This window comes from Aulonocara stuartgranti (assembly GCF_965226115.1).
Source record: "Aulonocara stuartgranti genome assembly, chromosome: 3".
Lineage (NCBI taxonomy): Eukaryota > Metazoa > Chordata > Actinopteri > Cichliformes > Cichlidae > Aulonocara > Aulonocara stuartgranti.
In genome coordinates, this window is record NC_138941.1 from 13,384,889 (window position 1) to 13,399,331 (window position 14,443).

The window sequence follows — 14,443 nt, forward strand, 5'->3', positions numbered from 1 at the left end:
TGTCTATTCTCTCCATCTGTCAGCTGCTGTTGGCTCTTCCTCCTCCTCTTCCTCACACACTGCTGAGTTTGTCCTGGTGGATCATCAGGGCTGCAAAGCCTCACAGATGATGTGCAGCAGTGGCTCCCTCAGTCTGTCCTCACTCTGGACACTTGCAGTCGTCACACATGGAAATCAAATGTGTGATAAGCTGCAGGATTCAAACACAAGTGTAACTTATAAACACATGTTCATACTTTTATTCCACAATCAGAGAGAAAGAAACAGAGAGAGAGTGCAGGACAGACACAGGTGACAGTCTCAGGTGTACACACTGCTACACAACAGCAGCAGAGAAGCAGGATTTAGTGTTTGTGTTATTACGAGTGTAAACAAGAAGAGTTCCAGATGGTGCAGTGGACACATGTGTGACTGCTGTGATTAAAGCATCTTTCTTTCAGCTTAACGAGTGAACCGTCAGCTCGTTCAAACACACGTTAAAGTGCGTTTGGCTCGACACCACCGAACAGAGGCAGCAATATAACACAGCTAACATTAACAGTGCAGTGAATCCTGCTTGTGCCGTGATGTTCAGGACTGCAAACCGAGCAGCATCACTGACTTTCAGCTTGTTGTGTTTGTGGATATATGACTGACTTTAATTATCCACAAAATCATCACATTCTCTGTCAGATTAAGGTCGACTATTGAACGGCGTATATTTTAAAGGCTTTAAAACCAAGTTAACGCTGAAAGTACAAACATCACTAATGTCACATAACTCTGCCGACAAGGCATAGCTATGGCTATGAAATGCTCTTTGTGTATCACTTCTTCATTATGAAAGATGTCATTAATGCACTAGTAATGTCTCATCTGGAGTATTGTTCAATCATTTGGTTAGCAGCTAATAAGACAGATCTTAACAGACTTCAGTTAGTCCAGAATAAGGCGTCCAGATGTGTGAAGATGTTCATACTATACTAATATTGATCAAATGCATAATAACCTTTCTTGGCTTCCTGTACAGGCTAAAATATTCTATGGCTTACTTGTAGTTCTAAAGAAAGCAATTCTGTTAAACACACCACATTTATTCTGCTCAGCTGCAGTATCCAGATGAAATACATCATCATATTACACAGTTTTCAACAAGCTGCAATTTAGTAAATGCTCGAGTTAAAAGTAACGTTTTGTAAAACTGTTACATTTAGAGCAACTTTTAAGTGGAATAAGTTGACTTAAAAAATTAGAGAATTATTCAAAACTTCAATGAACACTTAAAAGCCGATTTACAGAGCTTTTAGTTGTTGTAAATATTGTAAGACATGATTTGTTTTTGAAACTTGTGTAATGTGCCTCAATGTTATTGATATTATTATTATTATTATTGATTGCTTATATTTGAACAATTGTGAAACCTCACTGTGGATGTAAGAGTGAAATTATGTGGATATCTTGAATCCACTTTGTGTAATATTTTATGTGAGTATTTGACGGAAGACGAGCAACATCTGTTGTGGAAGCTAACGGGGTTCCTTTAGAATAAACAAACATAGGATTTATTATCACTGAATAATTCTGTATAAATCTATACAAATTATAGAAATATGTAATAGGAAACAACAAAATAATCTAAATTATAAAATAGTGTGTGTGTGTGTGTGTGTGTGTGTGTGTGTGTGTGTGTGTGTGTGTGTGTGTGTGTGTGTGTGTGTGTGTGTGTACAATCAGGAGTGATGGGCATGATTTTAGTGTTTGAACAGTCATGAATTATCTTTAACAGCAGGTTGGGTGTAATGTGTTAGAACTACCAGCAGGTGGGGATAGGTGGTGCCACGCTCCACCTTCAGGTTTAAAACTAGTGTTAATGGAGTTTGAAGGTTGAGTTTGTTCCACGACTGCATTTCACTCACTGCCTCTGTTTGTATCTCTGTCACTGCAGGACCAACATGGAGCCAGAAGTCAGCGCTCTCAGGAGGCCGACAAACCTCACAGAAGAAAGGGAGAGAAAAAACACACCTGTGACGAGTGTGGGAAGGGTTTTACTGTGAGGGCTTCACTAAAACAGCATCAGGTCATCCACACTGGAGAGAGACCGTTCAGCTGTGACTTGTGTGGAAAGTCTTTTTCCTTGAAGCGTTCCCTAAAAAAACACCAGCTCATCCACAGTGGAGTTAAAGCGTACAGCTGTGATCAGTGTGGCAGAGCTTTTACTCGCAGTAGCCACTTACAGAGTCATCTAGTTACCCACTCTGGAATTAAGCCATACAGCTGTGACATCTGTGGAAAAACTTTCAGCCGGAGAGGAAGCCGAAATACACACCTACGCATTCACACCAGACATGATGTGTACTGCTGTGAACAGTGTGGCAAATACTTTACAACAGACGCACAGTTACAACGACACATGTTTACCCACACTGAGGAGAGACCTTGTCGATGTGACCTGTGTGAGAAGACTTTTAAATCTCCACATGACCTGAGACGACACCAACAGATCCACACCAGAAAGAGACTCTACAAGTGCAGCTACTGTGAGGTATGTATTTATATTGTTATCTTGTCATTTTAGCCTGACTGTTTGGAACAACTCTGCTCATTAAACTGTGTTAGCATGTTAGCAATTCTACTGCATGGAAAAGCAGCTCTGAGTGATTATTCAGATTTTCCTTTCAGTTATGATTTTAGTATTACTGTAGTATTATGGTGGTAGTATTGTAGTTATTGCAGCCCAGTAAACTGAGTGTGTTAACTGAAACAGTCAAATGTAGTTGGACGTCTGCAGAGATGCTCTTTATTTCAGGCGACGTTCAGGATACAAATGTTGAAGGACTGACTTACACTGTCTTTGTGTCTTTGTTTAGAAGCAGAGCGACACAGATGGATCCAGTTCTCAACCCTGTCATCACTGTGGTGGTGGGAAAGACTTTCATTGTGACCTCTGTGGAAAAACTTTCAGTCGGCAAGCTGCCCTTAAAACACATCAACGTAGACACACTGGAGACAAACTGAAATACTGCAAAGAATGTGGGAGAAGCTTCACCACAACAAGTGAGTTAAAACAACATGAACTGATTCACAGTGGGGTTAAAAAGCACCTCTGTGATCAGTGTGGGTCATCCTTCACCACTGAAGGTGAGCTTAAATCACACAAACAAGTCCACACAGGAGAGAAACCACACAAGTGCAGACACTGTGAGAGAAGCTTCTCACATTCAAGTAATCGTAACATTCATGAACGTGCACACATGGAAGGAAACTACAGCTGTGACCAGTGTGACAAGAGCTTCAGGAATCTCAGTTCATACTCTGCACACAAACGATCCCACGTTACTAATAAACTGTTTCACTGTTACCAATGTGCCCAAACATTCACTTCATTGTCTGCTCTGTGCAAACATCAGCGTGATCACTCAGGGCTGAAATCACTCCCATAACTGGATCACAGTGAATCTGAAGACACTGAAAGATCCTCTGGTTTCTGTGTCAGACTCAAAAAGCTTGAGATCAGGCTCCACAGAGTTCAGATAGAATCATTTAAACTTGTGTTGAACTGAACTGGTTGCTGGGCTGAACTTCTACATAATACAGATCTACATGGGATCTTCTTTTCTGTTTTTTACTGAGTCAGTTTTGTCCACAGAGTTCAGATAGATAGATAGATAGAAGCCATGTTGATGTATTACCTATATTGGCTGAAAATGTTCATTTGCAGAGAAAAGACACAGGCAGACTATACTTACAGGATCTTACATGTTATTATGTGACGTTACTGAAATCATCATGAACAACAGGAGTGGTGATTCCTGTAACTTTGTGTATATAATTTGGCATTTCTTACTGATGTAGGCTGTTGTAAAGGCTCACCTTCTAGCACATTCACTTCACCAGATGCACCTTGTTTCTTTTCCTCACCTTTGATTGGGTGTGGTGCTTGGCCTTAATTGCACTTACCTGTCACTCGTTATAGAAGGACTGCACTCACCTACCTCTCACTTTTTCTTCACTCCCACATGGGGCGGCAGCTGAGAGAGAGCAGTCCATGTGTGTCTTTCTTTCCTTTACCCGTTATACAATAAAACGACAAAACCTGCAAATAATGACTGCTTATTCTCATTCTAATCCGATGAGCCCATGATGATGACTACTGAAACCCTGAACCTTCCTTCCTCCAAAACATGGTCCTTCGAGCCGGAGTAGCATTAGCGTCATGGATTCACAGCAGCCATTGACTGAAGATTTGAGGCGTTCCGGTCGTGATAGTCGACCTCTTGCCCACCTGCAGCAGTATGACGTTCAGTATCCTGGAAGTAGAAGTGCTCGATGTGATACAGAGAGTCAAACAGAATGCCAGCATAGTGATACAGACACACATGGGCTGCAGGATCCTGATGGGGAGTCAGGAAGTCTACCAGAGACATCGCCTGCTCCTTTACCCACCAATCAAGATGAGGTGATGAGGGAACTCCTGATGACAATGAGGGAGATTAGGCAACTCCTGATTCAGTCATCTCCTCCCCATTCTCGCAGTTCCTCCAGATCTTCAATTCACACTGTCTCTGATGAAAGCAAATCCTCTGTTTGCGGTTTACAAGCCATTCCCCAAACACATCAGCAACATGAGCAGTTCCCAGTGATTGATCCAGCAACATGTCAATCACCCTCTCAGCCCCCCCAGTTTCAGAATCAGAATCAGAATCAGAATCAGAATACTTTATTGATCCCTGGGGGAAATTATTTTTTGTTACAGTGCTCCATTTTAAACCAACATTAAGACAAGACAGACAATACACTAACTAAGAATAGTACAATATATAACATATATATACATACATACATACATAAGTCACTTATAAATAAATATTTGGAAAAGAAACATGTGTAGTTGTAGCAGCAAACAGTGTGTTAAGTGGATGCGTTGTACAGGGAGATGGCCACAGGCAGGAATGATTTCCTGTGTCGTTCAGTGGTGCTTTTCGGTAATCTCAGTCTCTCACTGAACGTGCTCCTGTGACTGACCAACATGTCATGGAGTGGGTGGGAGGTGTTATCCAACATTGTCTTTATCTTGGACAGCATCCGCCTCTCCGACACCACCTTGAGGGAGTCCAGCTCCATCCCCACAACATTGTTGGCCTTACGGATCAGTTTATTAAGTCTGTTGGCATCTGCGACCCTCAGCCTGCTCCCCCAGCATGCAACAGCATAGAGGATCGCACTGGCCACAACAGACTCATAGAAAATCCTCAGCATTTTCTGGCAGATGTTGAAGGACCTCAGTCGCCTCAAAAAATAGAGACGACTCTGGCCCTTCCTGTAAAGTGCTGTGGTGTTTTTAGCCCAGTCCAGTTTATTGTCAATGTGTACTCCAAGGTATTTATAGTCCTCCACAATGTCAACACTGACCCCCTGGATTGAAACAGGGGTCAAATGTTTCCTGGTCTTCCTGAAGTCCACGATCAGTTCCTTGGTCTTTGCCACGTTGAGCTGCAGATGATTCTGCTCACACCACGTGACAAAGGAGTCGACCACAGCCCGGTACTCTGTCTCATCATCCCTGCTGATGCATCCAACCACCGCAGAGTCATCAGAAAACTTCTGAAGATGGCAGGTCTCTGTGCAGTGGCTGAAGTCTGTGGTGTAGAGGGTGAAGAGGAAGGGGGAGAGGACAGTCCCCTGTGGTGCCCCTGTGTTGCTAATCACCTTGTCAGACACACACTGTGGGAGACGTACATATTGTGGTCTTCCTGTCAGGTAATCAACAATCCAGGACACCAGAGAAGCATCCACCTGCATCGCTGCTAACTTATCACCCAGGAGGGTCGGCCTGATGGTGTTGAAAGCACTGGAAAAGTCAAAAAACATGACCCTCACAGTGCTCGCCGGCTGGTCCAGATGGGTGTAGACACGATTGAGCAGGTATATGATGGCGTCCTCTGTTCCGAGACGAGGCTGATAAGCGAACTGAAGGGGATCCAGATGTGGTCTTACTATGGGTCGCAGCTGGTCCAGGATGAGCCTTTCCAGGGTCTTCATGATGTGGGAGGTCAGTGCCACGGGCCTGTAATCCTGGGGGCCACTGGGACGAGGCGTCTTTGGTACAGGGACGAGGCATGATGTCTTCCACATCACCGGGACCCTCTGCAGACTCAGACTCAGCATAAACAGTTTATGAAAGACTCCACACAGCTGGGGGGCACAGGCCTTGAGGACAAGGGGACTCACTCCGTCTGGTCCAGCAGACTGAGTGAAGTCTCCTCATTTGCATCTCAACCTGGTATTGAGTGAAGGTGATGGGTGGGGGAGGGGTGTCAGGAATCTCACAGGAGGCAACATGTGAAGAGAGAGGCTGGCACAGTGGTGTGGCTCTGGATTCCAGGCTGACTGCAGGTGAGGTTGTGGGGGTGGGAGCAGACACTGTGGTGTCGAATCTATTGAAAAACAGATTCAACTCGTCGGCTCTATTCTCACCTCCCTCAGCTCCCCTGCTGTTGGTTGGCCTGAATCCAGTGATGGTCTTCATGCCCCTCCACACCTCTCTCATGCTGTTTAGCCGTCACTCTGGTGCAGTTCTGGCTGCTAGCCCTCCTTTCCCCAATTCAACAATATTAGATGCTGCAGTTCCTTCAAGTGGTTTGCCTAGACCAGTTTTCAGCCTCACATCACAGGCTGCTGGCTACAAGCACATGACCACAGTGACTGGTTTCACTGGTGTCTGTCCCAGTCTGTGGCAGAGACACAGGAAGTCACAGACAGCCTGCACACAGCGTTTCCTCTGGAGTGTGTTTCACACCCTGTTTGTGTTTCTCACTAACATGTTGTAGTTCTTCCTGCACACAGCAGCACTTTGATCATTTCTCCTGCTTTTCTTCCTTTTCTAGCTTTTATACACTGACAGTAACACAAAACTCCAAAGTCATCATTTGAGGAGCTTCTTAAGAGTTTCTGTGAGTTTAGTGAAGTCAGCCTCTCAACAATAAGTGTGTGTGTGTTGATTATCTAATGTTCAGAGAGGACTGCACTGATGTAGCATCCAGGTGAGCAGCTTATGAGCCAACAGGGGAAATTTAGCTGTATTATTGTTGTTTAAATGTAATAATTTATGATTTCATGTTCCAATATTTCACTTTTCCCAATGTTTTGTTATCATTTGGTCTGAAAACCATGACAAACAGCAGTGTTACAGTTGTTAGCATTAGCTGCTATAGAGCACTCAGTCACTGTATTGGTGTTAGCGACATGAACATATCTGAGCTAACTGTGTGTTCCAGATGTGCAGCAAACCCAACTGTCCCTGTGTTTTCCTGCTGTAGACATTATCCCCATGATGCTGACGTCCTCTGGTGGGACGAGCTCACACGTTTATGGATTCAGATGCTAACTGGACCAGACTGGTGTCAACCTTTGTGCTATAGAAGCAAATCAAAGAAGAACCAGTTGAACCTGAGCTGTCTGTAGTGGTGACACCAACACCATGTCACCTGCACATGCTGACCCAGGGTCAGTGTTGAACCTATAAGCTGTGTCCTCACAGTTCAATATGTCCTCACTGCACAGGTCAATGACATCAGAGCTGTAATGTTGTTCCCGTCTCACTAAAACTTCTGGCATAAGGTGACTTTTCTGGGTGATTCCTACTCCAGGGTCACCAGTTTGAATCCCTCTGTTACTGCTGGGAACGTGCTGCTAAAGTGCCCTTGAGCAAGGCCACGTCCAGCTTCTGAAGCCAACCCTGGGCTCTGCTTGCTGGCAGTGACAGAGTAGATGAAACAGCTCAGTGGATGCTAACTCACAGCTAACAGCGCTCTGTCATGGATAAGTGAAATAAAGCTGACTGACCCACAGCTGCACACAAACACCTCCAACACCTACAGGTCAGCAGGTCCACTGCTGTCTCTGATGGGCCCAAACTTTGCTTGTTCAGCGTTTGCTGCTGCTGACTTTGAAAATCACACCAAACATGGAATCAAATATATCGACTCAGCTTAGACTACAGAGAAGCTCGGCACTGCTCACAAAACTCAAACACAAAAGGCTTTTTAAAGACAACAATCACTTTGACAGACACACAAACACGACTGAGTACAGAGGAGCTGCTGGTTTGAAGCCACAGAAATGTTCAAATGTTTAAACACACTGCAGCGTTGCAGCCGTGATGCATTTGTGCTGCTAAGGCCACACACATCAGCTGCCTTACATTTTAGTACCAGTTCATCTCTGACCATGGCAGCACAGTCTTTCCAGTACAGTGATGTTGGTGGGGACAGTGGGGACTGATTGTTCATTGGCTGTAAGCCGGTCACATGGACGTTTAACTGGTGCTTTGATTGCTCTGTAGTCTGTTGTGCCTGTGAGCTGCTCCTAAAATGAGACAGATTATAATTGTCACCATTCTGTTAATGACTCTTATTATGTGCGCCCTCCTCCACTGTCACACTAAACACATTAAACCTTTATTTTTGTGTAAAGTCAGGATTTATTGGCTCTTCTTAAAAGCGTCATGAAGTGCAAAACTCAGCAAACATTATACAAAAGTAGATTTAGAAGCTGAACAGAACTGAAAACATTTAAAGTGACAGTCAGCACAAATCCAGCTGACATCTCCATCCAACCCAAGTCTTCATTTAAAGTCATTATAACTGTGACACACGTTTGTTACAGTATTAATCCTGCCTGATGCTGCAGGGCCAACATCATGAAACAGGCTCAGCATTTATTTCCATTATGAAACTTTATCATTAAAAACAAACCATTGTTCTGCAGTCGTCCCAGGACTGTGGGTCAAACGTTCTCTCCACATGTTTAAGGCTGAGCTCACTTTATCGTCTGCCTGAAGGAGGAAAGCAGATGTTACTAAACATCACAATAAAACATATGAAATGGGTGCACATGAGGAACGTCTGCACTGTTAAAGCCATGCAAACATCTTCACACATGAAGCAGCAACACCTCTCAGTTTAGCAGCAGCTGGTAAAAGCCACAGTGATCCTGGAGCCTCCCTGAAGGACTCGTTCATCAGTAACTGTCAGGAGGACGATTAAACCTTCTGCACACGTCCTGTAGTTACACACTCGGGAGGAAAGACGACGTCCTCGCTCTGCAACATGATCTGTGTTTCATCCAGGACGCTCAAACACAGATTGGTTTCCAAATATTAGACGCACTGGTTCTTCATGCGTTTCTACCTGAGCACTCAGAGTCATTTCTACAACAGGCCTCCTTCACCTGCTGGTGCCTCTGTTTCTGTGTTTGGCTGTTTCCATCAGTGCCTGATGTTTGTGATCTTTGATCTGTTCTGAAGTCTCTCTTTGTAACACAAATGTTGTTTGGCTTCTTTTGCAAACAAGGCAAAAGAACTTTAATGGATTCATTTGCTGATCTTACTTTTCTGATGCAAAGCCGTCCTTTCAACGCTTTAGAAAGAAAACCAAACAATGTTTTTAAAACTTTCCCAAAATGTAAAAGCTATTAAAACCATAAACTTCTGCTCCTTGATCATGTGATTCTTCTTCTAGACTGTCTGTAATTGTTATTGCTGATTGTCAATAAAGTTGTTTTTTATAAGTTATGTTGTAAAGGAAGCTTGTGGCGAGGGAGGAGGGGCGACTAAAAGCAGGTTCATATAGTGGGAAAGTCCTCAGGTCATGTGAGGATATTTACTGATGCGTCAACACTGTCAGATAAAAGAACGGCTGCTGCATTTGTTCTCCCAGAAATAAGTTTGGTGATGAGTAAAAGAATTACAGATGATGTGGCAGTTTATACTGGGAGCTGGTAGTGATGTTACTGGCTTGAACTGGGTGGAGGACGCACTAATATGGAGGTATGTGGTTTGCTGGGACTCTAGCAGCGTGCTAGTGAGTACAGGTGATATGTCTTCAGACTCTAGGCAACATATTGTTTTTGATATACTTCATTTACTGTATAGAATCAAACACAGAGGGATAGAAGTGGATTTCTTATGGCTCCCTGTGAATATCGGTGTTGATGCAATGAACAGGACGATAAGTTTAAAAAGGTGCAGCAAGAAGAAGTCGTGCAGGTTTGACTATAAAATACAGTGAAAGTGAGGTGAAGAGTATAATGAAGGTAAAGATGAAGGACGAGTGGCAGGCACACTGGGACAGAGACGGGAAAGGCAGATATTATTATACAGAAAACAGTCGTGTAGAAGAAGCTGCAGCAGAGACCAGGATGGAATCTGGAGAGTCAGAGTTGGTCACACAGGCTTGAATAGCACACTTAAAAAGGTAAACATGACACAGGAAGTGTGACTTCTGTGGACCAGAGGAGACGTTTGACGGGTTGTTAGCGTAGTCAGGATGCTGGATGGAAACGCTGTGCCTGACAGGATGATTACAGGCTGGACTTTGTCTTCCTGTTACAGATGGATCCAGGCCCTGGATGACTGCTGGACACACATGACCCACACTAGGCTGCCTTCATCCATCCTTTCCTCCTTCACTGAGACTCAGAGTCAGCATGTATGTATTTATCAGTGATTTGAATCCTTTCATTACAGAGTGAAGTTAAAGTAGACGTGTGAACACACTAATAAACACAAAGGGACACAACTACTACTCCATGATGTAAAGCTGAAGTATTACACAGCTTTATGAACCTCCTGTTATCCTGGTAGACGAGTACAGCAATAAATCTTTTACTTGAACATCTTCTGGCTCCAATAAGCTTTGAAATGTGACCATGAAGTTAGAGACACACTGACTGAAACCCACAGCTGTGACTGTGGATCACATCCACACACAGTGTAGCTGCTGTCTCTGTGTGAGCCTTTGCACTGCTGCTCGCAGCACCGTTATATCACTCAGCGCTCGCTGCTGTTATTGAATCCACTTTTTACTGTCCGTGCAATCAAGCTCCTCTGCAGAGCTAGAAAATATCTTCGAACCAGTTTATGTGTTAGGGGATCCTTTGCAGTTGTGACTGTTGCCTCTGTTTTTGTCCTTTGGTTCCTGGGAGCCTTTTACATTTCCATCAGCAACAAATATCTGAACAGGCTTTATTGTAGGAAATACAGGATTAAATAGTTGTCATTATTTATTAGATGTTGTTAAAGATGATCAGATGTTTGTTTAGTTTAATGCTGTGGCTTCAGTCAGCATCACTGTGCTGTATAGTTTTATTTTTCTGATCCTTCTGTTAAAGTTGCTGAATAAAAGCTGGTTGGTCTGCACCTCACCGCTGCCTCGAGCCTCCTTCTTTAAAGCAGCAGAGGCTCTTCATTCAGGTATCACAGCTCGAGTTGTTCTGCAGGAGACCCAGAGTACTGTCCTTGGTCCATAATGACATTAACTTTGATTCATGTCAACACGAATCCTGAACGTCTGTGATGAACACACTATCAGCATCACTGACATATTTCATCATTTAAAAACACTTCCTGTCACTGTGGTGGTTACATTGACATCATGCAGTTTGTGCTTTGACCTCCAGAGGGCGACAAATCAGCACAGACAGAGAGCTCCATTCAAACTTTGCTGCCATCAGGAATAATTCTTCAAATATAATCATCAGTGTTTGAGCAGTTATGATATCAGGGACAATCTAGACATGTGTGACAATACTGAACATGTCACATGACACACCTCAAACATCATGTGATCCACTCTCAGTCTGCACTTTCATTCATGACTTCATGAATTTATGATCAGTTTACTCCTGAAATATTCAAATGCTGCAGGGTGAAGAACAACAAAGTGCTGACACATGTTTGTGTTTCAAACAAGAAAACCAGCAGAAATAAATCATCTTTGGACAACATGACAGAGATTAGTGAGTTTCCAACTTGCACTTGAATGCAGCACAGACAGATTCTGATGTTCGTGGTTGTAAACGTGTCCTCAAACGCCGCTCTGACTCTTTCCTTCCTGCTCAAAGTTCCTCTTTTCTGAACTTGGTGTTTGTGCCTGACGCTGATCGTCTCCGTGTGGAGCTCCGTGTGAAGGTAACGTTAGCAGTGTGTAATGTTTCCTGGCTAACATCAGCTGTGTGCAGCTCAGTTCCAGCACAAATCTGCCGCTCCATAGTTCACGGTAACGGACTCATGAGATCGACCGTTAAACGCTCTCCCGCCATTTTGTCTGTGTGCGCGGATGTGTACGTTTTTGTTACCACTGTCATCTCATCAATAGCCTATTTGTAAAAGATCTCTGTTCATAGTTTAGTTGGATTTTAAAACTCTGTAGTTGGACAGTTTTATTTTGGACTGATGCTAAAATTCTTGCTGATTGTTTCTGTCGAGGTTTTGTACTTGACATCCGCCATTTTGGATGTGATAAGCTGTAGAGAGTGCGTCCAAAAAGAGAAACCAGAAAGAGAACCTGTTTTATTAATAACCTCTTGCAAATAGAAGAATATGAAAAAAACAACAACAAATAGGATAAAAACTTTAAATTACTTGAATTTTTAAAATCACCACCATCTGTTAACACAAATTTGATCATTTCAAATTTTTGTTTTCATTTTCTCTTCCCAGTTACTTCTTTCTCATTCTCTTCATTCTCCTTGTCACCTTACGTCTCACTCCTTAACTGAAGTTATAGTTCTAACATAAGAAGTCCCACCAACGTCCTTTATTTAATCTCTGTGTTGTCACAGTTATTATCATCAGATCAGACATGAGACCCAGACAACAACATAAGTTTACAAGCTAACATCATGTCAGCTAACATTAGACGATAGCATCATAAACTTTAAATTACTTTGCCTCTGATCAACAGTTTGATTACATTCTCACATCACAGGTTTATTTGCTAAGTGTGAGTCCGCCCACATTAGATCCACTTTTCAGCAGGTGGAATAATTTGTAGTATATAGGTAATACATCAACAATGCTGCCGTGGCTAAGTTAGGAATATTTAAAATGTCATTTCCAAAACTTGCATATGATCTGCAATTTGTAGCAGATCTACTGACTGTCACAGAGCAGCTGGAGCAGTCTCGAATGCAGGTCAGTGCACTGCTGCCCCCTGTGGCCAAGTGCCATAGCTACTGCTGGATGAACTCGTGACACATCTGCACCTGTTTCTATGAACACATTGAGTCTGAGTGGCTGCACTTACACTGGTGCATTCAAACATATTGAAAGATGCCAGCAATGTGGATTGTCAAGACTCAAACCAACCATTGAGCAAAGACAGCAGGATCACTTGTTTCTGTTTGTTATACAGCCAGATTTACTCGTGACACACATGTGCAGCTGCTTTATCACCTATTCTGAATTTGTTTCAAGCACAATACATTTGTTACACATGTTGGGATATTGTGTTTGTTTTAAATGTTATATACCTGTGTGGTATGTGACTTGTGTTGCCATGACGCCAGGTCTCTCTTGGAAATGAGATTTTTAATCTCAATGAGATTTTTTTTTACCTGGATAAATAAAGGACTAATATATAACTTTCAGTGTTTTCCGGTCTTCCAAAGGAAAAAAAACCTTCAACTACATGACATGCAGTTGTGTATTTGTTTTCACCTTATCATACACTTGAAGTTTTACAAATCACCACTTCTTTAGTGAATATCATTTCAGTCTCAGACAACCTCGTTTCTCTTACAGAGGTTGAATGCACCTTCTGCGGATGGCGGTACCACACAGTGTGCGTGGACTTCCCCTGCACAGAAGGCAACTACAAATGCTGTGAATGCTAAATAAACAGAAACAAATGATCCCTGTTGTCTTTGCTTGATGATTGGTTTGAGTCTTGACAATCCACATTGCTGGCGTTGCATCTTTCAATGGCAGCAATGGCAGGTATCAGTGCTCAAACCTTTTGTGTTTGTTTCCAACAAGTTGCCCACCTCGGGAAACAAAAATGTGTTCTTTTACTTGTCAGATGAACATATGAGACACTTTGACTCTTCAGTGCAGTGTGGAGCCTAACAAAGATCTGTTTTGTGTCCCAGCTGATCAGCAGGAGGAGGAGAGTCTGACGGAGCAGCAGAGGAACATTTTCAGCTACTTGGACTCAGCTCAGCCACTACAGAGGAAACAATGAGCTCAACACAGAAGGTGACAGACAGAGCAGGACCATATGACCAAAGATATTTATCACCATATACATCTGAACATTTGCCATAACGATGTAGCTGACGATATAATTGACACCAGACAAAATACTTTACAGCTGCACAACTTTATTAAAAACCCATCAATGTATTTTCACTGAAACAAGCAGCTGTTGTTTATGTGCATTAAAGTTATATAAAAATGTAACAGTGCAAATGCAAATTCCTCGCTGACAGTTTAACCAAAAGGCGTTTCCAGTGGAAACTGGCCGACACATCCTGAGCATAACCATGTATAATATCCACTAAACTTCAGAAGAGGTTATACAGTCGTGGCCAAAAGGTTTGAGAATTGCATAAATATTGGAACCTGGAGAAGTTGCTGCTTAAGTTTTTATAATAGCATTTTGCCTGCACTCCAGAATGTTATGAG

The 14,443-nt window shown here is 42.9% G+C and overlaps 2 protein-coding genes across 2 annotated transcripts in view; one reads left to right on the plus strand and one right to left on the minus strand.

The window, feature by feature from the left end:
• LOC309702335 (putative nuclease HARBI1) overlaps positions 1-14,443 on the minus strand; it is a 106,414-nt gene that overhangs the window by 69,461 nt on the left and 22,510 nt on the right. The window lies entirely within an intron of this gene.
• The window catches only part of LOC309702220 (uncharacterized protein), a 72,230-nt gene continuing 69,614 nt past the window's right edge, over positions 11,828-14,443 (plus strand). Inside the window, exons 1-2 of the mRNA XM_082526745.1 lie at positions 11,828-11,947; positions 13,909-14,014. Coding sequence (XP_082382871.1) covers positions 13,997-14,014 — 18 coding nt within the window. The 5' untranslated portion in view covers positions 11,828-11,947; positions 13,909-13,996. The remainder of the gene's footprint in view (positions 11,948-13,908; positions 14,015-14,443) is intronic.